The 27,825-nt window shown below is 41.8% G+C and overlaps 1 protein-coding gene across 1 annotated transcript; it reads right to left on the bottom strand.

Annotated features, from left to right (window-relative positions):
* Nucleotides 1-590: 590 nt before the first annotated feature.
* On the bottom strand, nucleotides 591-27,031 carry LOC135939294 (uncharacterized). The gene is made up of 2 exons (XM_065483596.1): nucleotides 26,818-27,031; nucleotides 591-1,757 (listed from the first exon to the last, which is right to left on the bottom strand). The coding sequence occupies exon 2, from the start codon at nucleotides 1,755-1,757 to the stop codon at nucleotides 1,101-1,103; it is 657 nt and encodes a 218-aa protein (XP_065339668.1). The 5' UTR covers nucleotides 26,818-27,031; the 3' UTR covers nucleotides 591-1,100.
* Between the last annotated feature and the right edge of the window lie 794 nt (nucleotides 27,032-27,825).

Genomic DNA, 27,825 nt, shown 5'->3' with positions numbered 1-27,825 from the left:
GCAGTATCATCTTTCTTTCCTCAAACTTGCGAAACTACCCAGTAAAAAATTAGATCGCATATGAGACCAAGGCACTTAATTTACCAGTGTGAATGTTTGGAAATTTGGAATAATGAGATTAGTAGAAATGACGAAGCCAAGAACTTGCGTTGTTAAGATTTTAAGCGGCTGCATTGAGTAAAACGTAACTGCGAGATATGCAACCTGCTGTGCCTCGGAGTGTTACAGAGCAGCATAGCTATTGCCTTCTAATGATTGAATTGGACGCATCCATATTTTGGAGCATTGCACTACACTTAATAAAATCCATGTGATACATAAGTCTCAAATAAACTAATGAACGCAATCTCGAACTACTGCTATGTAGACTTTTTTAACTATATCTTGTTTATTGCAATTTAAGATCGTTAACTTGAGAACACCTGGAACAACTTTAATTTGAAAAAATATTATTTAAAACAATCGTTCCAACTAATAAAATAGTTGGCGGAGTTTTCTTTTACTTTATATCTTTAGATGAAGATATGGATATAATGACAAAATGCCCCTCTTTTTCTTAATATGTGTTGGATTGAAATAAAACTAATCTGTTGTTGATTTTGCATATTTATTATTTTAATTGCTTAAAACACTCTGAACAATTGAAATAAGATTAAACATTCGTTTTCTATTGTGATCTTAAATATTAAATACATAAATAGTATTAACGATGCTAAGCTTTTAACAGTTTAGATCTTTCGTCAAGCTCACTTTCTTTAATTTACAAAACAATACATTCGCACCAACATGGCTCATCAACTCGCTCATTTTCACTTGCTTCGAAATTAAATTAACTAAAACCATAAATACATTACGACATAAAAAGGTTTAATTAAATTCGAGTTTTGAATCGCATCGTTCATGTCGAGCACTCACACGCACAAATTCATCTCTCAACATCGGCTCTCTAGCTCCGATTGCAAAACTTTCAGTAGTGTAACACTTGTCGCGGCGGCAATCACAGCTTTGTGGTTTTAGATAAACATAATTTCAGTCCATATAGGGGCAGCGCGTGCACAATTAAGCATCCCTTAAGCGACGGCGGCGTCGGTTGGCCCGTCTTAAGGGTAGAAATTGTGCAGTACGTCCGCGTATAAGGAGTTGTAGGGGTCTTGCTGCAGAATGTAGAATCCACTGGGCTTGCCGTTGAAGTAGAACTGTCCGGGCAGTCGGTTGATGGTCGACACAGGCTTGGGGCGGGGAGGCATAACGGGGGCGGCCGGGGTCGAAGGCACGATGGGCGCGGGGGTGGGGTCACGGGGCCAGATTTGCACGGTGCTGCCAGGCTTGCCGTTAGAAACAAAGTCTAGCGGCAGCTGGTAGAAGGGGCTGGCGGGCCTCGGGGGCACCACGGGCGGGGGGCTGGCCACCGGGGTCTGCAGGGGCTGCGGCCGGCTCACGTAGCCCATGCCAGGCATGTAGACGTACGGGTTGGCCGGCAGCCGAATGTAGTAGATGGGCGAATCGGCCTGGTTGTTGCTGCTATTGTCATCCTCGGCGGCCCTCGACAGGAGTGGGTCCTGGTAGGGCGCAGGATTCAGGAAGTCGAACCACGAGGAGCCCAGGTAGCGGGCACTGCGTGATGAGCCCTTGGAGCGGCCAGAGCGGCTGCTGGCCGTCGAGTCTGACTCTTCCTCTCTTTGCAGAGGTGCGCTGGACACCACAAGCACCAGCAGCGACAGCGAGAACAGCGTTGAGTACAATTTGAAGCTCGTCATCTGGAATCAACAAGAGATTTAATTAGTGATTTGTTGCAAAGAGAAGAGGATATATTTTAGGGTAATTTATCAATAGCATAAATTTGTTAAATATTAAACAAATCAGTTTAAGGTTTGAAGAATTTATTGATTAAGTCGTCGAATTATTTTACCCATGTTTCGAGCATTTGCCAAGTTTTCCATGTCATAAAAATTTAAAGGACGAGGAAAATGTTTTCAACTCTTCATTATGGTAGGAAAAATGATGCAAACAAGCAGTGAAAACTCCACGTGGATTTAAAATGCAGCTTTAATCTGTTGATTAAATTTTTAAGAGATGCATTTTACTTTACTGCGTCTAAACCATTATTTATAAGCTACTTGCCTCCAAGGAGAAGTTAAAAATCCACTTCATCATTCGCGCATTCTTTACTATTTCCGTCTATTTTGACTTTTATAAGCTCATTTGGATGATTATAAAAATTAAGCATCAAACAGAAGTTATTATAGCAGATTTACGCTTATTAGGCGGCTCCAGCTGAGCATTGCGAAGCAGATGTTATGCGTGCGCGTCAGTTCGAGAGATGCGAATTAATCTCGTTATCCCGGCAGACGCAAATTAACGGCACATGAAAAGGACCGCAGCTATGGACAAAAGTGAAGCAGAAAGAAGAAAGTGACTGTCCATTTCTCTGCGGCGTGTGCACATAAGCAATTCCATATCTCAGCAAGCCAATTTGGTAATGGGCTGCCTGGCGTTGTTATTCCAACGCGCGGACACAATGAAAGCACATTCACTGTTATACAAAATGACTCGTTGGAAAAATAAACTCATAAAAATTCCATTCGGCACGCCGAAACGAGCCGAGCAGCGAGCAACGAGGTGTCAGAGAACCCTTAATTTGCCTCAGAATCGGCCTTTTGCTGTTAGCCAATGAGCGGTTGTTTCGACTTGGCTTTTGCGATTTTTGGCCGGGGCATGGGTAAGTCGATTAGCATTTGGAAACCCATCTTCACGAATTGGCCGGGCACGCTTGGTTTCCAGGAAATTCGCACAACGCCTCCGTGCGTTGCATGATCACAAACGGGTCCATCAGTATATGTGCGGCGGGAGCAACTCTCGCGTCCGCTGACTGAGATGCATTGTTAAAGAAAATTAGAGTTTTTGTGCTCCTCTTTTTGTCTGCTCAATCAGAATTATAATAATGCAATAATGCATGCTGCCAGCACACTTGCTAAATATAGACAGGCACACGCTTTCTTGCCTCAACAAAAAGTTGATGTTTGGGATTAAGTGCTTCTCAGGTACTTGACTTAGAAAGTTTAGTTATACAGCCGGCTGAGGTGATGAAATTGACGGAAGCTGTCCAGACGTACTGTTTTAAAATTCTTTTGAGGACAACAACTGTGTGAGCTCGAAAATTTAAAGGGACAACCAACCGTCAAGTTCTAAAGGTTTGCTAATCTAAAATTTACCCTCTAAGAAACGTAAGAAACGAAGGAAAACCTTTCCAGATTTATTAGCTTCAGACCACACAATTAATTCTTAAAATTTGGGCTCGTTTCCCGCATTCGTTAAAGAGATAATGGCTCATATAACATAAAATTGGCCAAATTATAATTTAATGAAAATCAGCTAATCACCCATCAAGGCTGTTTTAAAGTGGCACAAATATGCACACCTGCTTATAATTTCCTGAATGCGGTCGGACATAAAAACCAGTTCGGCGGAATAAATAAAAACGCGCGTCTCCCACTTTCAATTTTTACAAACCATCACTTACAGAGTGAGTCATTAGAGATCATTTGCTAAAAAGGGCATATCATTACGTTTGTGGAGTATGCGAGCCGCCGCCGCCATCTCAAATTATTTTCCGCGTAAGCAATTTATTTATTGCCGTGCGGCGATGTAATTACGCTCGCGCCAAGAGCACAAAACGCATCGCCACCACATTATGCGCCGCCGATAAGAAATTTTTTACTCCTGGAACGCGGCAGGGAGCCAGAAACACTGGCAAAATTCTCTGGTCAACGCCCCAATCCCATTATTCCAGGCAGATGTTTGTATGACTCTTTAATGCACGCAAAAACCATAGTTGCGCCTTCTGTCCTCTAACATCAAAATGAATAACACTTTCAATTTTTTTTAAAGGGAAAATTCCACTCTAATTGTAGTTTTCGCTAATTAGTTCGCATGTTCGTAATTGAAGATGTTTGCATGCGTCATTGATTTTAGTCCGAAGGATAAAGACGAATGCTTAAAAGCTACCGAGGTTCACCAGGATGGAGCAATTTAAAAGTTGGTGGTGAGCATTTGAAGTTCAATTAATGTAAAAAAGGTAACATCTTCATTACACGTTTTTCGATTAGGTTAGTCATTTTTATTTACTTTTTAGTCAACTTATTAAAATACCTCAAAGTATATGAATTAATTACAAAAAAAGTCTAATATTACATAGTTACTATGCAATATCACAGGTAAACAATTTAGCTAAGTCGTAGAACTGATATTTCATGAATATTTGTTTAATATTTTTTTCTAAAACAGGTAGTAATCCTAGACCAATTTGATTTCGATTGGAAGGGTATTGAAAAGTCTGGGAGTTATGACCGCTGGACTTTGGGCTGACCAATTTAAGGAACACGACCCTACAAACATATTATTGGGCGTTAAATTTTGGCCTATTTCTTTGACGTAAATGGTTCTGCAATGCATTTTTAAGGACAGAGGGATTTGGAGATTAGTAAAAATTACACGTATGTAGGTATAAAGAAAAATTGAGTCATTGAAGTATGCCTGCAAGAGTTGTTTTTAAACTAATATAGCCATCGCAAAAATTGGTGCTGATGCCAAGTAATTTGAAAGCTTTACTTGTTTCTTACTTGACTTGGTCATTTTCAAAACCCGCAAGGAAAATTCCTATCACGGTGAAAAATATAACCTCATTGATCATTTAAATTTTGGAGGACAACTGATATTAAAAAGGAAATATTGTTATTTTGTGACGAAAATGGTGAACTCCAGTTTAAAGTATAATCGCTGTTTTGGAGTTTCCCTAACGAGAGTCCTGTAGCAATCACCAAGCGGTAGACAATCCGCATCAAATTATCATTTCTCATTTTACGTGACGAGCTGCGTCAAGTCAGAGCGAGAAAGAAAGGTGTTTTGATTAAAGGTGGCCTGCGGGGAAAATAGCCTGTGTTTGAGGCTCCTTTGTTGGCTGCTGATTATTTGTGTTTGGCTACGAGGAGGAAGATGAGAAGGCCGCATCCTTGGAAGGTCGAACAGTGCGAAAGAATCCCGGCGAGAGAATTAAGGCCGTTGATCTTCTCCTTCTCTCCCCCTATATCGCGGCAGACGCACACATCACTGTTGCTCTTTTCGTTTCGACGTATGTTTGGTCCGCGGACAGGAAAAAAACCCGAGCCGGGCAGCCGCAAAGAGAGAAAAACGGTAGATGCGAATCAATACGCGCCAAACCGCATGGAATATGAAATGCGCGCAATCACACGGCTGGCCAGCGTGGGTGCACTTTATTTTCCGATGCTCACTGGCTTATGACACAAAGAATACAACGCGCTGTCGGTCCTAACAGGACCGCTGGCCATTATTCAGTGCAGTTTTATTGTGTGCGTATCCACACGGCGGCGGCGGCAGATCCGTGCATATTGATTTTTTTATCAGCGAGAGTCGTGATTCAAATCAGCGCCGCTTTCATTGCCATTACTGTACACGCCGTTCGACAATTAGAAAAGTTTGTGCGGATATTCAGAAACTGTTTAGTAATGAAGTGGAAACGGTTTTTCCAATTTAAACGTGTAACTTAATCTATCCGCGTGTGTATGCAACCGGTGGTGAGAAGCTGTGGTAACAATTGCATACAATTAAGTTTTAAATTAAATTACGGGCATTGAATAATCCTTTGTGCTTCAATAATAATTCTTGTGGCAAAGCAAAAATATTTTCGCTACTTTAACAGCTGAGTAGGTTAGGCGTGGTTCCCAGTGAGCAATGCTAATTGTTTAAGCAGAAAAAAATTTAGAGAGATCAATGTAAAAAAACACCCTTTCCTTTGCTGTGGTTTTCGGCTATGAAAATTACAGACTGGGCCAAATTGTCTTCGTGGAAAAAGTGCGTATATTGAATATTTGAGGCCGAGTCGCATTTGCAGGAAATTGAAAAATTTAATTTGCCGGTGACGCCTTTGTGACGGCTTATGAGGAAAGTAATTTTCTTTTCCTCTGGTATGGCCAAAATAAGGAAAACAATTTTAAAAATGGACAGGGTATTCCTAACCGAAAATTTTGTGACAGTAATGTCTTAAATTAAGAAGTAAAACGGCGAGAAATATTGTGTTGCCTAATTATACAACGAGCGATAAGGAGCAATTACTTAGAATTCCGCGCGCTTTTTTCTCTCTCCATATTTCAGCGTAGATGCAAATCAGACACGAGTGGCACACTGCCAAAAATGCAGGCGTTAAACGGTTTTATTTTCCTGTGCGTAAAATTTTGAGTCACGTAAGAGCCGTTTTCAGCGTGTATGTGTGAATAAAATGTGGCTATATAGCCTGAATCTCACGCTCGAACAAGAGGAATTCTGCCCCCGGTGACATAATTTTCGTCTACGCACTTCTCGGCTGTCTATGCCCATTCAAAGTGTATTAAATTATAAATTGTACGAGCGCAAATTTTACGACAGCGTTTAGGCGGTTCGAAGAAGAAGCAGCAAGTCAAATCCGTGACTTTTATTGCTGGCGCAGGTTTTTATTTATTGCGCGTCTCGCATTTTTTCTACTTTTGGCCAAAACTCGGTTACCATCATTTACACTCCAAGCTTGCATGCTGTCAGTAATTAGAGGCGCGTGTCCTTGAACATTTATTAGCCCACTTTCGATGTCGGGGAGGAAAATAGTTATAAAATATTTTTCCTTTTTGGCCGAAAATATTATATGATCATCCTTGCGCGTCAGACGTGTTTTCCATCAAGACTTTTATTCCTTTTTAACGAGCTCATTCCGGAGATTTTAAGTGCTGGAGAAGTCAATATATAGTGGAGCGAAGCGTGCCGAATAATATCGATTGGAATCTCTTTCTCCTTATTTTCACGAAACCGCAAATCCGTCAAGACGAATAAACAAACAATAAAACGGGCGGAGAGAGCGGCGAAAGGAAAACACACGTGAGTCAGGTCAATAATTTCCTTTGATTTATATTGCGAATGAAGACAGAAAGGAGATTGATGCACACAATTTAATTTGAAATTTCTTCATCAGTTCTTGAGGATTCATGTAAGGATTGAACGTATGTACAGAGTCGCTTCCATCAATCAATGCCATGTAGTTTTGAGAGGGTTAATACATTTTTAAAATCAGGTCTGGCGGATACCAGAATGTTTTAAGCATGATCAGAGTGTTTGGAATACAAAATGATTTATAGTTTAATCAAAAGCACTTCATTAAAATCGTGTGATCTGCCGGAGAAACTACACTTTGTGTAAAGGCAACAAAATTCCAATTCCAAGCTTGGTGGCAACGTTTTATGCTAATAAAACACGGCGATAAATGCCTGTAAAGCACTGCTTTCCTACTTCCACCGACAGCCACAGAGATATAAATAAAACGTGAGAGATAAATGCACTGTTCGGGTTTGTTCGTGGAATAAGAAAAGCATTGGTGACCCAATAACCTGCAGTCGCAAGAGTTATTATTTGTCCATTTATAATCGCGTGTGGTCATCTCACCTCCCGTCATTGCTCTTTAATCCTCCGGTTAATGGCATTAACTCGGATGCTGGCTGACGAGACGTACCAGACGCGAGAACACGCGCGCGCTTACCATTTGTGTAATGAGCGCATTCCGTTTTCTCTTTTGCGGCATCTTTTTTTCATCCAAACGTCATTTTAATCATCTTAAACACCATTAGATGCAAGAGAAATTTATTTCATAAGTACTTAAGAAGTTGATAAATTGTTTAACAAGTTAGGAGAAGATGAGTGAAAAGAAATTACAATTAATTTAACTATTTGTTAATGCGCACCTTTCTAAATGTATTATAACGTAGAGAGATGCATTATTTTGAAATTTTTATCACAATCAAAAAGAGAAGAGATTAATAATAACAATTTTTATGGACCAATTTTTGTTTACATATATTAAACTCTGGTCGAAAAATAAATTAGTTAGTAATAGGTGTTTTTTTTATGAAATAAATTCAAACCGTCTGGTCCTGGCTTACAGCATGGAAAGTAATTTTCCAAGCCGCGGTGGTCTTTCGAAATTTTTGAAGCACGTGTTAATGCTCTCCGAAACACAGTTAAATTAATTTGAACCTGCCAGCTGCCGCGCGGCGTACAATTTCATTTGCAGCTCCGCACCAGCATTAAATCAGAGAGATTGCCACGCGCGCGGCTGTTGCCCGTCGACATTTCAAGCAGTTGGATTAATAATTTTGCCGCGCGAAACGTGCAATTATAAGCGTGCTTCCAGATCTTCTCTTGCGGCTTTGATCAGCAGTGGGATTATGACACATTTTATAATGGCTGAGACGCGGATACGCATCTCATAACTACCCGCGGAGACCGTGTTTCCCTCATTTTAGTTGAAAGGATGTATATCATTTCCATGCCGGAAAGTGTAACACATTCGCAGGCTTCTCGTGTAATATCAGCTCATTATGTGTGAGTGAATGGGAACAGTTGCGAGCACGTCAAAAGTGTCTTGAATGGGGGCACAATCGAGTGTGTCAAAGATGAAAAGTGGTGATTTTTTGTTGGTTAACAACAACGATAGACGGGCGGATAATATGACAGCGGGCCATGCACCTTGATTTTCTTGTTTTCAGCCTCGCACACCCGAGAGAAATTGAAAACAAGGCTAATGCGAGTTTCGTTTTCCAGACGCCTATCGGCAGGAGAGATTGCCATTTTCACACATACATCTAGTGGTCCGCGTTCACTTTGCCGAAATAGCGCGAGAGGAAAGGAGAAACTGTCGTTTTAATTAAACTTCGATCAGCAGAGGTCCTGACCCAGGAGATACCAGTTTTTTTAGTTCGCAAAATTTAGGACGTAGGTAATTGAAGTATACATTAAAGCTTACTCATCTTCTCATGCGTTCAATGAGTTAATATTAAAATTCTTTTACAGTGACCAAGCCAATTAGTCAGAGCCTGAAAATGAAAATATTTGCAATAGACAGTTTTCAAAAAAATGATTAACTTACTGAGCATGTGATTGAATAACTGAATGGTTTTACAGAATACATGTCTGATTCAAATGCTATCTCTTAATTTTAACTCTCGTTTCTTTTAGTAGTGAGTGACGTCCAAAATATTTAATGTAATTTCGATAGGGCCGCGTCTATATAGGTTGCACCTCGTTACTCGGCAACTTTTCCCAAACTTCAATTACCGCATCTTCCTGTCCGAACTTTCAAATCGATCAGCCGAAAAAAAGTGGAATCGAAATTCAATCTCGACTGACAGGGTCGAGATCGGATCTCTTTCTCCGATCTCTCTTGCGCAGTTATTGTTATATGAATGGATTTCAATTACGGGCAGCGGGCACAATGGTCGGCCAAACCAGGATGGAACACTCGAAAATTAAATTAAATTCAAATGAGTGACCCAAAAACCCGCAGCCGAGGTGTTTCCGAACAAAAAACTCCTTGGCTTCTGCGGAACGCACAAAGCGGCTGAATGGTGTTATTATTCTCACGATGATTATCTCGCGGGCTGGGAGATAATTTAATTCTTGCGCCGCTCGCGAGAAGCGCACCCAAAGCGTCTGGGTGCGTATAACGGAGTAAGATTTTCTTTTCTTTCCGCCGCGCGTACCAATTGACGTGTGCATAAAAATTAATTTCAATTCCGAGAGGCGTTGGTTAATTTCTTCATTAAACGATCACAGAGCTTGAAAGAATTATCGTTTTCCGTGCTGGTGGGTGGTCACTCTCCGCGATAAAGCATTTTCGGAGAAAAACGTTACATCGTGATAAGAAGCTTTCCATGGTGATTTATTGTATTGTTCGTATTGTTCATAGTGCGATAGAGGAAAGTTTCCCCTTGCTAGCCAGCTTTTGTGTGCGTAGGTGGCCGCGGCAAATGAGTGAAACTAGCAGTTTACATTCCGGTGCTTCTAAAGTGCCTACATAATTAGACGTTAATGAGCTGTTAATCATTGTGCCAAGTAGAATGAAACTCGCATTGTTCGCCTTCAGGCAGCATCGTTTACAATTTAAAATTAGACTGTAATTGGTTTGCCATTTACTTTTTTCAGCAATGGAAATAGTAAAATATTTATCGAGCTGATCTGAACCTTTCGATTTTCACACCGCTTGAATTGAAATTTTTCTTTCATTTTCAGGGGAATTCTTATTTGGATTGTACATCACTAATTTAAATTTAAAAAGAATATCTAGAGCGTAATTGCAGAAAAATCAAATTCGATACGGAGAATCACAAATAAAAACGCCCCTGATGCACTTGGCTAAGTACTTGTAAACAAGAGCACGTGACAAAAATAGCATAAAACACTTAAAAATTCGCTGAGGCCAACGCGTTTGACCGTGAAATGGTCGCTCAAACAATGAGTTCATGATATCCTTTCACTCACTTGGACTATTTACAGGGGCAAAAATTGTGCTTTATTTTTATAATGCAACATACATAAATTTTTTGCGAGTTTGACGTCAACCAGCAGTTTGATTTTGGTGTTTACCAAGCAGAAAAGTAAGTCATTTGCTTTTTAGCCAGCAAAAACGGCACTGCCGGTGATTGAAAGCGCGCATGTTCGGCTCCAGTGGCGATCTTTGGCTCAGACGGTACGCGCCGAATATATTTTCACCGATTCGAGCCATTATTTGTGCTCGTCCACGTCTAGCTCTTTTTATCAAGGGAATGCCAGAATGTAATGTGACGCCACGCGATGAGACCGAGTACTGTTACTGCGTAAATACTGTAATTAAAGTCTCGAGGGGCGGAGGGAAACGGACATAATTGTGGAGTAGAACGCCTGCCATTCAGATAAAATGTACGATTTAGGTTTTTGCATTCAAATCACACAGAGTTAAATTTAAAATTAGCTACCCTGATATTAATGAGATAAAGATATTTATGAAATTTGATTATTTTCCGTGCACCCTATAGCGGCTAGAGAACATGATTTGATTTCAAAATGAATTTAGTGTTGGTTCATTCTTCATTTTTCCTCTATTATGGAGGTTAATAACGTTTTCATATTAAAAAATAATAACCTAATTCAGAAAACTTAAATGAGAGGCTTCCTGAACTTCGTTACAATTGAAATGATACGGAGTATACATTTCCTGAGCACAAGAGGTGCTTAATTGATGCGAGCACATTTTTAACACTTTATCAGATTTCATCTTTTTATTACGTCGTCTACAAATTAGCCAGGCCTATCTAGCTCAGTAAAAATGTGCAAAAATCCGAACAAAAATAACGCCGAAAGAGCATTAATTATAGCTGCTTGGCTGGTGATTTCTGCACACGGATCCCGCAATGCGCGTGTTTCCTGCGGCGATCTCGAGCCAGCAAATGGATTTGGGCCACCAGAGGATTATACCGCACGCGCGTCCCTTGTTCTTGTGCAGCAACGTGTGGTCCGTCTTTCGCGCATTTATTCGGCACACGGCAGGAACCGTACCTACACCGCGATATCGATCAATCAGTTTTGAATTATCCGACTTGAACACGCGCGGCCGTGCTGAGCGGAAAAAAAGAAAATTCAATTAGACCTTTTGATTTATTGAAACGCGAGCGTTAAGCTCTCCGGCCGACGCGAATTGAATTTATTGTGACCACCTTGGAGTGCTCAGAAATGATTCTGCGCTTTTCCCTCCGCGATTAATCCATTGATAAGTTCAGTGACGATGAGTTGAACATCTGATTGGGCGTCGTGTGTCCTATGCGCGGTGCGTGAAATTAGACAATCACCTGTCATAACACACAGCTTTATATGTGGAAGATCGATGAACTTTTCCCACGCTCTGTGCACTTTTTAGTCATGAACATTATTTGCATCAAAATCTCGTTTGTTAGGGTTCAAAATGAGGAAGTTAATTTGTCTCTAGAATTGTAATGCATCATTCCTAGACAAGTTCTTAAAATTTTCGATCTTTGCATTCTGCATTCCAGCAAAAATTACTTTTGGAACTTTGAAGATTTTCCCCAGAACCAATCTAAACGTATATACAAAATCTATTTCAAATCAATTCTTGTGTGACTCATTGAGACAATTCAATTTTTCGGAAAGCCATTTCACGGACGATTTTTTCCCAATTGTGAGTCGATTTCTCATCCTTTCAACTCAACTAGTGTGAGAATGGAGACGAGTCAATCGATTCATCAGCAATTCGGATTTTTCCCAAGCATTTGGCGTATGCTGAATAAGCGGTACTTCGGCCGACTGAGAGCGTCGAGGGTTGCCACTCTCTAACAGCGGTGTTGATTTTTCTGCCAATTGTCAGGCGAAAAAGCGCTTGCAATTACCGAGTATTGATTGAAGGAAAGCCTCTTTCTCTCGCTGTTAGAGCCTCTCGCGATTCCTTTTCTCCGGCGAAGTGCACGTCGACAAAAAACGGCTTGTGTGACTTGGCTCACGTTTTGCTCGCATTTCATTCACTAAAGCCATTCGAGTGCACTTGTCTTGTTTGTCATTTCCAGCCTGGATTGTGTCCAAGGAAGGCCGCAATTACAGAAGTGTTGCATGTGCATTGCAAGAGGCGCATATACGACGAGGGGGCCAAGAACACGTCACTCCTCTGACGTTTGGCACTGCTCCGTGTTTTCTCTCGAACGGGTTTTCAGTCACAATAAAAATAACAAACCTCAAGATGCAAACAGGAACTTAAACCTCATAAGGAAAAGAGCATCTATGACGTTAATTTTAAGAGTTTTTTTGTATCGGTTATTCAGGTCAGTTATATCCTGATGTACGCATTATTTTTTAATTTGGTGTTTTCCTGCAGGAACTTTAAATGGTAATTTCCCTGAAAATGCTTTCTAATGGGAGGAATTTCTTAAAAGCTAGAGGAACACAGTTAATCCTGGGTTAATGTGTCTAAAAACAATTAATTTTTTACACCGAAAAACATGTTCCCTGTTGGCATCGAGGATAATAATACAGAAACAAACGCCACGACCGTTGTAATTCATCCCAATTCAGCGGTAATAAGCGATCGCGTCATTTTACACGAGGCAATTAAAACGCAGCACACAAAGCGCGGGCGAAATTAAACGGGACAGCAGGTGCAGCTCTCCTCTCTGCTTCATTGAATGAGCTCCGAATTTTTTTCGGCTCCTTGCGGAGAGGCAGACGAGAAGATCTTTCTCTCTCGAGATTTCATAAGGCTCGACTGCACGCTCCACTTGCGGCGCATTCTCTCCGCGTGTTATGCTGCAGCTTCCTCCAGACCCGCGGCTTTTGATCGATTGCATATTGATGGACACTTAAATGCCAAAAGCGTCGCCGTTTTGCTCCCTGAATGCTTCGTTTGTGATTCTTTCGACAGTTCCCTGTCAGAAGTTTGAGAAACTTTGCCACTGACAGCTCCCTGGCTTTTGCGAATTTTCTACGCCTGTTTTAAACGCAATAATGTGATTTTGCTGGTGCGAGTGGGTGTAGATTATGAATGCAAAAATTTGGTGTTCATATGGGCCCAATAAAAAAATAAAGGGAGAGAGAATACGAGACATTTGACTGACACATTGTGGGCGTTAAAGTTTGAAATAAATGCTCATGAATCAAATTTAACAGTTAGTATACGATATTATTGGTGTTACAACTTAGTTTCCCAGAACCAGGCTCTGCAATTAATTAAAATTAAACTAGATTTTTTTTGTAAATTAAGTAATTATAAGAAGTATTATAAATATTTGCAATTCAATTAACCAGCAATTTGATCGCACTAAAGAAAATTCCCATTTCACTTCATTTCATCTTTTCTCGAGAAGACTTTTAATTACTCAGCGGAATTCCACTAGATGCAGCACAGCTAATTTGCCTTTTCCCGAACGAGAGTGCTTCTCTTCCCCGCAAATTGGAAAACTAATCGAGAGAGCGAAAGATGCATTAAAAAGGGCCGCGAAGGAATGCAACAGACGACGAGGTGAAGAGAGACGTACGTGCTGCCGACTGCACGACTCGCTTTGTCTCGCTTGAAAAGAGAAATTAAAATCTCAACGATGATAATTATATACGTACTTGCCGAGCCATGGCGAAAACATTGCCGTGTCAAGTTTCTAGAGCTGTGTGTGCGGTGGCACTGATACGTCAATCAAAAATTGAACGCCACAAGCGCGGCTTCAGCACTAATTAGCATGAATGAGTGTAGATATCTTCATTTTTAAAAGAAAAATCTCTACCTGTTGCACTCTAAAGCAGAGGAGAAATTTGTTGGAAATTCCGATGTGGATGACAGTAAGTAAAAAGTTTCTGAGAATTAAATAATTTCAAACTTGACACAGAAATGATCTTGCTAATTATGTTTTCTTCTGCTGTCGATACGTGAGCAACTAATACGCACGCTCATCTTGGTACACGACAATAAATTTCACTTGTCACATTCACGCATAAGCAAACTTTTTACTCATTACTTCATTAAACCTCTGCATCCTTTGCGGCTCTTTTTCCGTCTTTCTTTTCAATATCAAGGTCATTGCCGGCAGAGAATTACGACTTGTGCTCACCGGCAATAATTACGCGAGACAGCGCTGGTCAAGACAGAAAAATCCCACGCATTCGATTCAGCTTAATAATTTTGCTTCGCGGAAAAAGCGCAGACATGATTAGGCTGCGATTGATTTCTTAATTATATCGTATCGCGGGGCAATTAGAAGCGGAATGCAGTCTTTCACAACCACTGAAGAGCGATGGTCATCCCCGTCGGCGCGGTATTGCGTGGGCTTTTTGCGTCCGTCGGCAGCCTTGGAGTGTCTAACGCGCGGTGACTTCAATCATTGCAAAATTGCGATGCATGGGACGCGATTTATGCCTCATTTTACGCCCAGTTTTGCACAACGCGCGTCGCAAAAAAACGACAGCGCCGCGCGATAAATTTTTCCAGTCGTGAAACGAATGTTGCATAATCTCACGCTAGAGGCAATATGCGGATGCGATCGAATTGAAAAGATGAAATTGCGTTTTCAGCTCGGTTCCCGGAATCTGTCTCTGCTGTATAAAAAATATAATGCGCACGAATACCTTTGAATTTGGGAAAACCTATGTTCTTCTCCATAGAATAATTGGACCAACCAGGAAAATCCTGCGCTTCCCCTAGTTTTCGCACCGCTAATTGCATATCAAAACCTAAATTTTAAATTATGATTTTGAACTCATCTGCAATGCGATTTCCGGCTCAGCTTTCTACCATAAGAGGAGAACAATTTAAACTCAATTTGTTATCTGATAAATGGAATGCGTTTTTCAAAACCGCAGCCAATTCATCATCAGCGGCATTCGAAATTCGAGTCAAAATGCGCTCCTTTTGCCTCAATCCATCTTCTCGAGTTCATCTCAACGTCGACACATCATGAGTCTGATGTTTATTTAATTATCAACCGCTAACTCGCTCGCTACTCGTGTTAAACGGAGGAAAAGAAACATTAAGTGCTGGCTGGAATGGCACCGTAGGCGCCGCTTGTAGCTTCGTGTACCATGGTATAAAAGGTGAGCAACAAAGTGCTAAAATATAAATTGCTCACTCTCTCATTGTTTTTTAATTGTGGCAAATTATAATAGACGGGATCAGCTCGCGCGGCATCTACCCACGGGCTATTGTGCGCTTCGTAGTGTAATTGTGCCCATTATGATTACGATTGCAATTTTGTTGCGTAATGTCAGGCGTGCGGCAACGGAGTTTCAAGTTCAAAAGGAGATTGAACTTTCAAACCTGCACGGAAACTTGCATTTTTCGTCAGTCTCAGTGGAAGTTTCTATCGTGTCACTGAAAACCATTAAAGTTTCAAAACCTGTCTTTGTGCATAACTGACCCTGTAAAGAGTATGCGTATAACCTGAATTTCATCATTGAATACCGACTCATACACAATTAATGCACATTGGACGCCCACTGATCGAAACTAAAATCCGTTAGGCCGGCTGAAAAGCGCGTTTCCTGCAACGAGGAGGAAGCAACTTCCCTCTCACTAGCGCTGGACTAGAATCCAAAGTGTCACGATATGATACTTGAAATGATTCTCCGCGCTTCATGCTGGCGATTTAATGGCCAATCGGCACAGATAAACATATCAGCGATGACGGTAATTGATGTAAATCCTCGCTCGCTCACTATGCAAGAGTGCGGTGTGCAAGTTGGCCGATATTTCCGCTTTAAGTGCCCAACTAGGATGAGCTGTCGATGAAAAACACGTGTATATAGAGAAGCGTAAAAAACGCGACAAGGGCTTCCTCTCGTGTCAGCTGCTCTGCTCGAGAAGATTGTGTACTTTTACCACGGTCCACTTCGATGGCTATGCACCAAGAGCTCATTCCCGGCCGAAATTGGTGCAATCATCCGTCCAAGGCCGTATTCAAAGTCATTCCGTTAAAACGCTGGCTAATTGCAAAACCACTTTCGGAACAAATTTCTTTCTCTCATTTTTCGCCTTTTGTTGCCGCAAACTCTCGCTCGGCGGTGCAGAAGGCATCAATTTGCGGCTGCATCTGCTGGTTCTTGGCCCTGGGTCACGATTTCATCGATCATCGTTGCATCCGCGTCCGCTGCGCCACACTTTTACCTTATTTCGCGAAAATTAAATGGAAAGTGTGTAAACAAGTGCATGATGGAAAATGATGCTGCAGTTACACACTTTCGCAGAGTCGCGGCCTTGGCAGCTAAATTAGATAAATTCGAGTGATATCTTTGAATGTCAAGGTTCGGCTAGATTTGCAGAATCTAATGGGAAATCGTGACTAACCTCGGCGGCATCAATTTCGGATGCCCGCCGCTCGATTAAATAACAATCTTTTTAGAGCACCGAATCTCCGAAACAGCGATTTCATGGCGGGCTTGAGTTGTAAAAATCACTCAATTCGCGCGGAAAAAGATGGGATTCATGAAAAATTTAACAGGTGTGTGCGGCCATAAAACTGGTTTTTACGAGAGCAGACGTTCCATTCCCATCAAGTGCGCGTCCTTGGCAGGAATTCAAACGCTATTCAACAGATCCTGAAAGACCTCCGTCCGTGCCATTAAATGGGATTTTAATTGCTCATTGACGGGTGCAATTAAGCCTGTGCCAAGCAAATGAGCAGGCGAAAAAAGCAGTTGTAGTAGAACGCGTCGAGTGTGAGTAAACTTTGGTTTTTACGTCCAAGTGACTTGCAAATTTTACCTTTCCGGGGTTATCAACTGCGAAAATGAGCGAAATGTGGCAACGTGAGACATAAGAAATTAGAAAGAGTGTGACAGTTTTGTCAGGTGGAATTTAATCTTTTTGTGGCACGTGTGTCTGTGAGAAATTTGGGAATATAGATTTCATGAGGAAAAACGATTAAAAATGGCAAAAATCATGAGCTATAGTTGAGATTAATTTTCAATACAATACACCATGAATGGAATCAATTCAGGTGCAACTAACTCTTTTCACACGATTTAACTTCACATAACAGTGTGTACAACAGTGTATGGAATATCGTTTAGCAAGAGTAAGAAACCGCGAAAAATAATCTTTATAGGAGTCATAAACTCGCCTGGTAACCCAATGCGCGCGATTGTGATGTTAATGCGTTTACCGTGTCGGCCACAAGAAAATAAATTGAACAAGCAATAAAAAGTGTTCGACAAAGTGATCATTACCCGGCCCAGCCGTATTACCCGAGGTCAAAAATTAATTTCCCAGCTTCTGCTGCAGCCTGCAATTCCGAGCGTACCACACACAACCACACAATTGCAGCGCAGAGACACGAATCGGAGGAGTTATTTGAGCAAATAAAGGGCTTCTGTGCGGAAATTGAGCAAGTCGAGTGGATTTTCGTAACAAGCTACCTGCCTACATATTTCATGTACATGCACTTTTCACATTGCGGTCTTCCCGGCCGGGAGACCTACATTTTTCTTCAGGGTGCAGTGATTATTGATTTCAGATCTCTGCGTGGGAATAAGCCGCCTCTCTTTTTTGCCGTCAATTTTCGCGCAGTCCTTTTGATCAGGAGGTGTAAAAATATATATAGTGATCATGACAGCTGACGGACTTGAGATACAGTTATGGAAGAAATAACGCTGTTGATAAAATCTAACACGCATTGCTTTAAAGGATTCAATAACCCTTTCAATTTATGGATTTTAAATTTTACATGAAATTCAAAAATTTTACTTTGATCGTTGAACTAAAAATTATTTAAGAAAAATGCTTTTAAGCCTGCATTCCCATATAATTTTGATTTCTGATTTTTGACTCGAACAAGTCTCAGTAGAAATTTTGTCACAGCTTTGCTGACGCCTACAAAGCTTCTGGCTCACCACAAGCTGAAAAATGCAAAGCGAATTACACAGCTGGCGGAGAAATAGTTGTGTTCCCACACGATTTTCACGCAGTCAGCACACTCCATTGCCTCTTTACGGCCAACAAACAAGCAAACCGCTGCCATGTGTAAATTTGGTTGTTTTAAATGCGACACAAGCCAACTCGGTTGCTCACTAACTGCTCATTTCACGAGCTGCTAAACTTTCAGCAAGGCTAATTAAGTTGGGCATCGAGCAAAAGTATTCCCGCACACAAATACTTTCATTACCGAAGCACACAATTAACAATAAGAAAGGGAGCCACGTCATAAACTGTGCAGCCAAGAGTAATTGCCCTATATTTAGGAAAAGGTTTCTAATGATAACCTCTCAGGTGCGAAAGCAATTAGCCCGCCGTGGGTAATGATGACGGTTGTGCATTTCACTGCTTTTGGCACGGAGAAACGAACGGCGCGCCAAACGTGTCCATACGAACGTCTCCGGGGGCGTGTGAATTTACCGAACGTGAGTCAATCGTTTTGCTGGACTCTGCGTGGAGGTTAAAGTGCGTGCACCGTCGCCCATACCAATATGTCGCCGAGACAAAGTCACTGCCAAGTTGCGTAATGGCAGAAAAAGACCAAGGCATTGTTAGGCGCAGGCAGGGTCGATCGACTGTCTCGATTGTCAGCGCAGCGGTCAACTGTAAATCATGGCATGGCACTTGTGCTGCCTATCGATGCGACAGAAATTCCAATCAATGGATTGCAATTTGCTTTCTATCAGCTGACACCTCGTGGAATTTAATTTTTTTCTGCAACGGTATAGCATGTGCCAGGGATTTACACATCTCGTGATCTAATGATACAATGGCAAAATCGAAACGGTTCGTTAACATGGCAACTGTACACGTGACATTAAAAAAATTAAATTATTACTGGCTCTATTCTACGCAGATTGACTAGGGATGATTGGCTTGGGTAAAATTGTGAAGACAAAAATTATCTCGCACATTCCTGCTCTAGGCAGCGTGCAATCCCGCCCTCCCTAGGACACGACTTCCCCATAAAAAAGGCTGCAACTAACTGCTGTCCTATAAAATAAGATTTTGTGGCAATAAAAACTATGAAATATTTTCCTATTTGATATTTGATTGAATTTTGATATGAATTGATTGCAGTGGTGCTTCAAACATTTTTGCTCACGAATTTTAATTGGGGCTTCACTTTGAAAAATCACGAGCACGCCTTTTTCAGTTGCATCATGCATCCGCTTCAGAAGATTCGCGATTCCATCCATAGAGAGGCGTCGTGAGAACAGCAGCAAAGCAAATAGTATGCATCACCCGCGTCTGCGAGGTGCAGCAGTCTTTCTCTCTTTGGTTGGTATATAAATGCGCATTAGCAGCCTCTCTGGCGCACACGGCATTTTTTCTCTCACACCGTGCCGTGCAAATTATGGGAAAGTGCACGAGAAATGCAGTTGGCCGGTTAATTTTCATTTTATTGCATGCTGCTACTGCACTTTTATCATCCTCGCACGGCCTTAATGGGAAGCAACGAGTTGACATTAAGAGGCGACGAGTCTAGCTTTGCTTTGCATCTCGGCTCTCACGCTCCACTCGCTCCGTAATGAGAAACAATAATATGTAAACTGATTAATGCGACCGCCCGCCGTAAAAGGGCCTGAGCGGTGATCCGCTGGACCCACCCCGCGATAAAACGCGCGCGCACTGAGTTTGTCCCGGCCAATTTATGCTTTTGCTAACGACCTTTATCGCGCACGAATCAATTGGCACAAGGCAGCAAAAGTAGTCTGCAAAAGAGCTACAGACGTGACTTACTTCTTGAGGTAATTACGCCGCGGCAGCGGCACAGCCTCCGTTTAATTGCACTTATCTTCGGCTCAGTTCCGACCTGCAGCCAGCTAATAAACTATATTTTTATGCCGGCGACCGGTATTGATCTTACTTGCTGGATCGCCGGAATTCCAGCCGCGAGAGAGAAAGAGCTACCATACCTGTTATTGGATATTAATTTTTAGAATCGCGGCCAAGTTTGCAATCGATATTAAATTTATTGCACAGCATTTGTGTTGACCGGCAATATTGAGTTGTAATGAGGAATTTCAATTTACTACCTTTTATAATAATATATAAGAAATGCCAGGGGAGTGCCACAGCAGCATAAATATTGTTATACCTTTAGCAATAACGTTTTAATTATTTTATACAATCTTGTGCTGGTTTTAATCTGAGTGAAAATTTATAATGAAACTTTATCCATGAAAAATCTGTTTTTGCTTAAAAATTTACGATATTATTAAGATTCAATTTTTCACTTCCCACTCTGAGTCAGAAATGCAGTTATTGATCGTTCCATTTCGGGTTAAATCACGACTCGCTTGTTTTGAGTAAGTTATTCTACTGAATCAAGTACATCGTTACCTGCCTTTTACGCATTAGTCAAGGAATTCCTCTCAAATAATTGAGAAAATATTTTTCAATCGATATGCCGTAAGATCAAATTGAAAAAACATTAAATCTGCACAGAGATAAAAAAAAAGCCGACAGAAATAATCCTGCCAGTTTGAGTGAAAAGTCGGGAAGGTCAACAACCCCGAATTAAGCCCATTTTCCGCAACTTCCACTCCTTTAGTCGGGATAATGAATTCAAGTTCACTTTTCGCCGGCGAGAGAGTGAGGTGAGATACAATTGCAGCAATTTGAAATTCATTTCTGGCTGAGTTTCTTTTGTTGACAACCACAGAGCAGCCGGAGCACGTCCGATGCTCACTTTTGAATGATGCTGCAACATTAACAGGCGCGGGGTGTCCATCCATCCGCTCATGTGTGTGTGTGTGTGTGTGTAATTTGGAAAAGGACGAAGAACACTAAGTAACGGTGCCCGCAAAATGCAGCGCTCACTAATTGGCATCTTATTTTGCTCTCATCGGACGCGCAGGGGGCCTAATCACTCGGATCCACACACAAATACGCTCAAAATGGCCGAGGTGTCGCCGTCGCCAGCTTTTTGCAAATCTTTTTGTCTTGCACGAATAATCTTCGCAATCGCACAGCGTTATTACTTTTTGCCGGCTGACGCTTGCTTCTTCTCTGGCTGGCCGAACCTCCGTGCGTCCATCTGGCTCATTTTCTGTACTTTCTTTGCAGATCCTGTACGTGCGCTTTCATGTAGCTGCTTACTATCAACACTAATTTGCAGTGTCCATTGTGAATGCGCACAATTCCCGCTAAGCCGCTTCATTCGAGTCGCCTGATTTTGTCTCTGCCGTTTATATTTTCTTGTCAGTCCGTGAAACTCTCTTCTTCACTTGCCATGAATTTCATTTTTCAGTTCTCTTGTGCGCGAATAAATGTACAACAAAACGTCTACTTCTTTTAAGGACACTTTCCAAAAAGACCAAACGAATAAGAGATTAGGCGGTATATAGCAAGCTGTGCAACGCAAAAAAACAGCTGAAAGTACATAAGTAGCAAAATTTGAAATTCATGAGCCTGTAATAATAAAGAAATATAATTTTGTGAGAGAATGCCGCTGACTGACCAAGCTAATATTTTTTGGAGAGGCTTTCGTCGGCCGATAAATCCATTCTTCAAGGCGGTTAATCAAACATAAAAGTGCTCGTTAAACAGAAACAGCGCCGAATGTTGGTCAGTAAATTAATCAAATATTATGAGAACCTTGGAAAAGCCTTGCAGGCAGCAAGAATTAATATTTATCCTGATGGCTCGCCAAATTATTTGCCTTGCTGTTTCCCCGGGTCGGCTGCTCGAGTATAGTGTTTGTTTATCACGTCAAACGGCACCGTGACGCCTGTTCTTTCGCAGAAAAAGCATCTCTCATCAGGCTTCTCTTGTGAGCGTACACACGTTCACTCGCTTCGTCATTATCTATTGGCAGGCATTCCTTCTGATTTGGCAACATAATGGTAAATAAAAAGGCGGCCCGGTGGTGGCGAGCCGTATCATTATGACTGATTAAAAAGCTGTCATTCCCTAATACGTGTTCATTTGAGCCTGGCTAGGAGTGTAATCAGTGGGGATACTCGTGGTGAATAGTAACGACGGCCGGCCAACAATGAGAGCAGAAAAAACGCCGAAATGGCCGCGGGTCGCTTCACTTTGTGTCCGCCACATCATTAGGCAGCGCGTCGAGATTAAAAGCGAAAGGTGTAATCTTCCCCGTGGGGGTTTGCCAGCCAACTAGCCGCGTTTTCCCTACCGATATACAAAACAATGCACACACACTCGAAATGGAATTATCGATTTTCCTCTCATCTGTGCCTTACATGCATCGGTGATTGAACTCTTCCTCACAATAACTCATAAATTGCCAAGCATTGACAAGTTTCGTTGAACCGCACTCGGCACTGCTCATGAAATTGACCCCTAATGAATTCCGATTCGCTCGCACTCGGGCTTTGCAAAGAATCGTAACAATTGGGCGTTTTGTTTGGTCTAGCGGTTTCTTGCTTACCGTTTTTGTCCGCGTCAAGGGGTGAGCTGATGAGGTTGGATTATATTTTTTTCGAGCTTGTTTGAAATGGAAAAGTTTGCACGGAAAGAACACAAAAAGAAGAAGATTGGATCTTCACGAGGAGAATTTGCAAGCACATATACATGCCTTGGTCTGTATTTGTATGAAGCGGTGCAGAGAGGAGAAAAAATGTTTAGTCTGCATTTCACTTAGACGCAATAATTAAAAAATTTCAAACTGTTTGCGAAATATCTTTCGTGGGGCATTATTCAAAATAACAAAACTTTAAATCTATATAGCAGCAGATTTTCTGTTGTAACTTTCAAAATGAGTGTGATAAAATTGCTCGCAAGGGATTTAGTTAAAAATTTTTAGAATTGCAAATCATTCCTTAATCAAATCAATGCTCTACGTTGAGGAACCTAACTCCAAGGACATTCTACGAATCTAAATTTAGACAACAATTTGATTTCTGAACCTTAGAGCATAAGCCCCATGAAGCGGGACGCGTCACCTCACCTGACTTATTTCCAGGAATTAATAGCTAAGTGATATGGATCACAGGGTGCTAAACAAAGCTGAAAACTCAAGGCAATTGCCTTTGCTCTACCGCACCAATAAATCTCGGAATTCCAATGCGTACGGCCAAAAAGTCATAGCATCAATGAAGCGTGCTACGAGCCTATTTGCAGACAAATTCATCAGCTGGCCCCTACCCGCGGCGTTGCTCTGACTCTCGGCGTGTGTGCATACGCTGTGACAGTTTGCCGTTGTTCAGCGGTCAATTAGGGCCGCGTAATCGGCGGCGGCTGCTGCGATTTCGAGCGATAGTCCATGACCAGCGCGGCTAATCGCACCTCTGCAGCCTTTTTGTCTCGCCGGCTGCATGCAAACGCATGCAAAGTCTCAAGTCGAGCCGTGACATTCCCACACACTTTTGCCCCGAATCAACAATGGGCCGTAGAATCAGTGAGACAATCGTCTGCGTGCAATCGTCGCGGACGCCCGGCCACCGAGAGCTTCCATCTACGGACACCGAACGTTCAGCGCACCCATTGGACATGGCCCGACCGTGGTGCATTCGATTTGCCCTGAGCAAATTATCGGGCGTTTATTCCCATTGTGAGCAATATCAGTCAAGGGCCACAATTGTATTTTGCGCGGTAATGAACTCTCGTACAGACAAGCATGGTCTTAACGAGCTTGATACTTCAATGGGGTTTAGCTAAGAGAGCATTACCAAAAAATGGCATTGGTGGTAGTAAAAAGAACTTGAAATAATTTGTTGCGTTGTCCGGACGGTGCTATGAGAATTGCGTTTTCATGTTCCGCTAAAACAATAAATCTCAGTCGTCCTTACATTTTTCCTCCGTCATGCAGCATTCCAAAATTAAAAATTCTACAATTAATTAGAATGGAAGTCAGCAAAGATAATCGTGAAACTGGCGTCAGAAATTTCTTTATTCGCGGCGTGAGAAGCGCGTTCTCTCCTTGAACTTGAGGCAGACTTTTTGCTTCATGAATGATACATCAGCACACGCGGGCATTGTTTCCAAATCCGCAGAATTCGCATGGGCGAGCGAGTAACGATCATCAGCAGTGGAAAATAGGAGCGCAATTAGCGAGCGGCAAAAGTAGATCAGTGAGCCAAATCATCAAGAGAAGAGCAAATAATAATGACAAAACGGCACAAAAGTGAGGTGATGAGATGTGAAAGTAAATCTTGTGGTGGTGGGCACAATTTCCATTTTTGCGCCGAGAGAAGAAGAATGTGTATTCACCGAGAGATCTTATTAACTTGACAGACCGCAAAATCGAACGTCTTCCAGTGCTTGCTTTCTTTATTCTGTACGTGTTTCCAAATTTTACTCGTTATTTCTAGAACTCTTCTTTAATGCGTTCTTGTAAACGAATTTTATATGCCAGTTGACAGTTAAGTTAGAGATTTTTCTGCAGAGAATTGAACATGATCGGTGTGTTAGTTTATTTAAACAAAAATCTGACAACGAGTGATATATTTTTAGTCTGGAGTTTCATTTTGGAAAAACCGCAAACATTTGGTCAAGAAAGAAACCATTGAAAGGGTTCACAGAACCCTTCCTCAACCCTGCGGATAATTGTAAAGCCCGCACATCCGAAAAGCGTGCAACATCAGCCGACTGAGACAAAGAAAAAGCTCACAGCAAACAATTTATTTCTCATCTGCAGAAGGCACAAAGTCTCCGCGTTAAAAGGGCTAACGAGAGAGCTCGAAAAGAATCGTTTTCACACCGAACATGTTTAATTCCATCAGAAGACGCTTTCGCAACCTTGAGGGAAAACAATTAAAACTCGCGCGGCGTCTGCAGACGGGCGTGTGTGTGTTTGTAGCATAGAAAATCGTCCTTTTCAGGCAAGGAATGCGACCGAAATCGGGCAGTTTGCGCGAAATTAAACGCGCGCGGCACACAAGTGCAGCGGCGGCGAATTTGAATAGTGCTGCCTGACGGCGGTTCATTATTTCTCGGCGCGCTCTCAATTTATCATCTCGTTGTCAGCGTTTCCACAACAAAAAGCGCCGTTTTCGCCGCGCGCGCGATGATAACATAATTTTCGTCCGACACAAAGATGTGCCACTAGAGCATTACAAATGAGGCATTCAGCTGCCGCGATTAATTGCCCGGGTGATGCCCGCGAAACTATCCGGCCCTTTGTTTGCGCCCGATCAATTTGCCGAAATTACAGCCCAAAATCTGCGGGCGGCTCGTTTATGCACAAAAGATTGAGCCGCTAATTAGTGAGCAAATCGTGAACAATGCCGACAAAGAGCGGCCCAATTTCCTGCCGAAAGTTTCTGTTAAACAGGCGTAAAACGCAAACCTGGCTGCGCGGCTAATTAAATGCGGGGGCGTTTACAATGCCTTTCTACTCCGAAATTTTGTGGGTCGGTCTATATATCTGTTCGTAAAACGGTTACAAAGAAAGGGCGGTTATCGTTGTGAAACAATTGGTGATAAAAGTGCTCATGAAAAATAACTTCAGGCTGAATTTCTCGAGCTGCGGAAAACCTGGATCGTAGCAGAAAATGTGAAGGAACGCTCCAAACGAAATAGTGAATCTGATAATGCCCGAGCAAATAAAAATCGAATGGTTAATTTCGTAAGTTAAAATCATTTAAATGGAAATTTCCTCAATGTTATTAACGCATACCGGTTTTCTGATTGAAAAATTTATTATTCATGAAGGAGCATGCAAACACGCAATATTTCTCAAGTGAATTGCATGCTATTCATTCATTTTGCAGCATAGGGCAATATTAAATTTAGCTCATTAATATTTCTGCTATTTAATGGAAGCTTAAGAGGACGAGCTACTTTCCAGCATTTGTTGTGTAAAAAAGCGGCGCTTGTTATGAACCGCTGTCTTGTTATGATTAGGTGTTGCGAAATTAATTTCACTAGCAGCCAGGCGCCAGTGATGAGCGCGTAAAACAATCAAGGTCGTTCGAATGTCGATCGTTGCCCTGCGGACGGTCGATCGAAATTGCATTGCGTCGACGGGGCAATAAAGCAGGAGCGAGTGTATTTTCCGAGCCTCTGGCAGGCAAATTTCCTGCTCGCCGCCTAGCTGGCGTCAATATATTCCGGTGTGCGAGAGGAAAAAATTGGAGAAACGTCTCGTTTTGTCTGCGGCGTCGACGAGATTGATTGGAGGCAAATTAGCGAATTGGCCGAACGAAAATGATCGACTATTAAAATTTATGAGGTGTAACTCGTGACCGCAGAACTATTTCTGCTTGACCATAATGGTGAAAATTATTGAATGCCGGCGGTACAGATTGAAAATTTCAGAGGCAAAAAAGAAGACGAAGTAACAAAATTTAAATTCTTCTGCCCGCTGGAGCATAATTTATTCCTAAGCATTGACCAATTTGGTGATATATTAAAAATGAGCTCAAAAGTCGGTTTTAAATTTTCACATTACTTAAGAGGTTTTGAAACTCTACCAAAATATTAAAAATCGTAAAACATAAGAAATTTAAGCGGTATACATTAAATTTAAAACTCAAAATAAATTTAAAATAAATAATATAAAAACTGCAATTGAAAAATTGGGCAAACCAATGGAAAAATCCTACCTTTTCGAATTTATCCTTGGTGGAGGGTATCCCGGTGGAAGGTTGCAGGTAGCTGGAATAGGCTGCGATGCGACCTTGCCGAATGCCAGGAGGAATATGAGTCTAGCAGAGATGGCCACAAGCTTTTTGTATGCCGACGTAACGGACGGCGTGAGGAAGGCAGAAGAAGGAGTCGGCGGCAGGCTGCTCTCGCGCCAACTCCGCCGGGTGGGAGGATGGGAAACAGCTGAGATTGAGTGCGGAGGACGTGCATGCGGCTGCATATCCTGACGCCAGGTAGGAAAGGCAGGCAGGCAGGGGGATTTAATATCTGGAGCAACCAACTTTCCTTGCGATATGGATATGCTGTCTGCTCCGACGGCGACGCGAAATTAAACTCTCATACGTCGTCGTTCTCCTGTCGCAGCCGTCGTAATTCGTTCGTGGGACTCCCTTTTAGGAATGCGATTGCATTATTATAAGGATGCATTATTTAGCGCATCCTCCGCTCAAGACTGAGTCAAAGCAATCATTTTAAATTGAGGGATAAAGTCAAACGGGGGAATTTTAAAGCGGGTATTAATAAACTGAATTGTGTTGAAATTTAAGAACTCACAATCAGTCGCACTTGATAGAAATCAGATCCGGCCATTCATTTAAAAGCTCAACAAGTTTGATATTAATTTCATAATTACGCCAGACTTGTTCCCATTAATCGTTTCAGTCAGTAAAATATTCATGGTAATTGATATTTTCTAGTGTTTTGACTCCGCCGTTTAATAAATAAATGGAAAACTTCAGGAATATGAGCTATAACAGAACCTTTCATTGTATGTCCCTTATATTCATAAAAAACATTTTATGATGTCTTATATTTTTTAACACGCCATTTGTTTTGCTAAATGAGAAGTGACTACAGAAGGAAAAAAGGCTCTCATCCGCACCGTCTTGCACTTTTTTGCAAGAAGTACGGAGCTAATAATAAAGATTTTTATTGAAAACTCTCTCGCATATATAAATTGATACTTG

This window comes from Cloeon dipterum, chromosome 3, assembly GCF_949628265.1.
Source record: "Cloeon dipterum chromosome 3, ieCloDipt1.1, whole genome shotgun sequence".
Taxonomy (NCBI): Eukaryota; Metazoa; Arthropoda; class Insecta; order Ephemeroptera; family Baetidae; genus Cloeon; species Cloeon dipterum.
The sequence above is the reverse complement of the archived record's forward strand: the minus strand, read 5'-3'. Positions and strand labels throughout refer to the sequence as shown.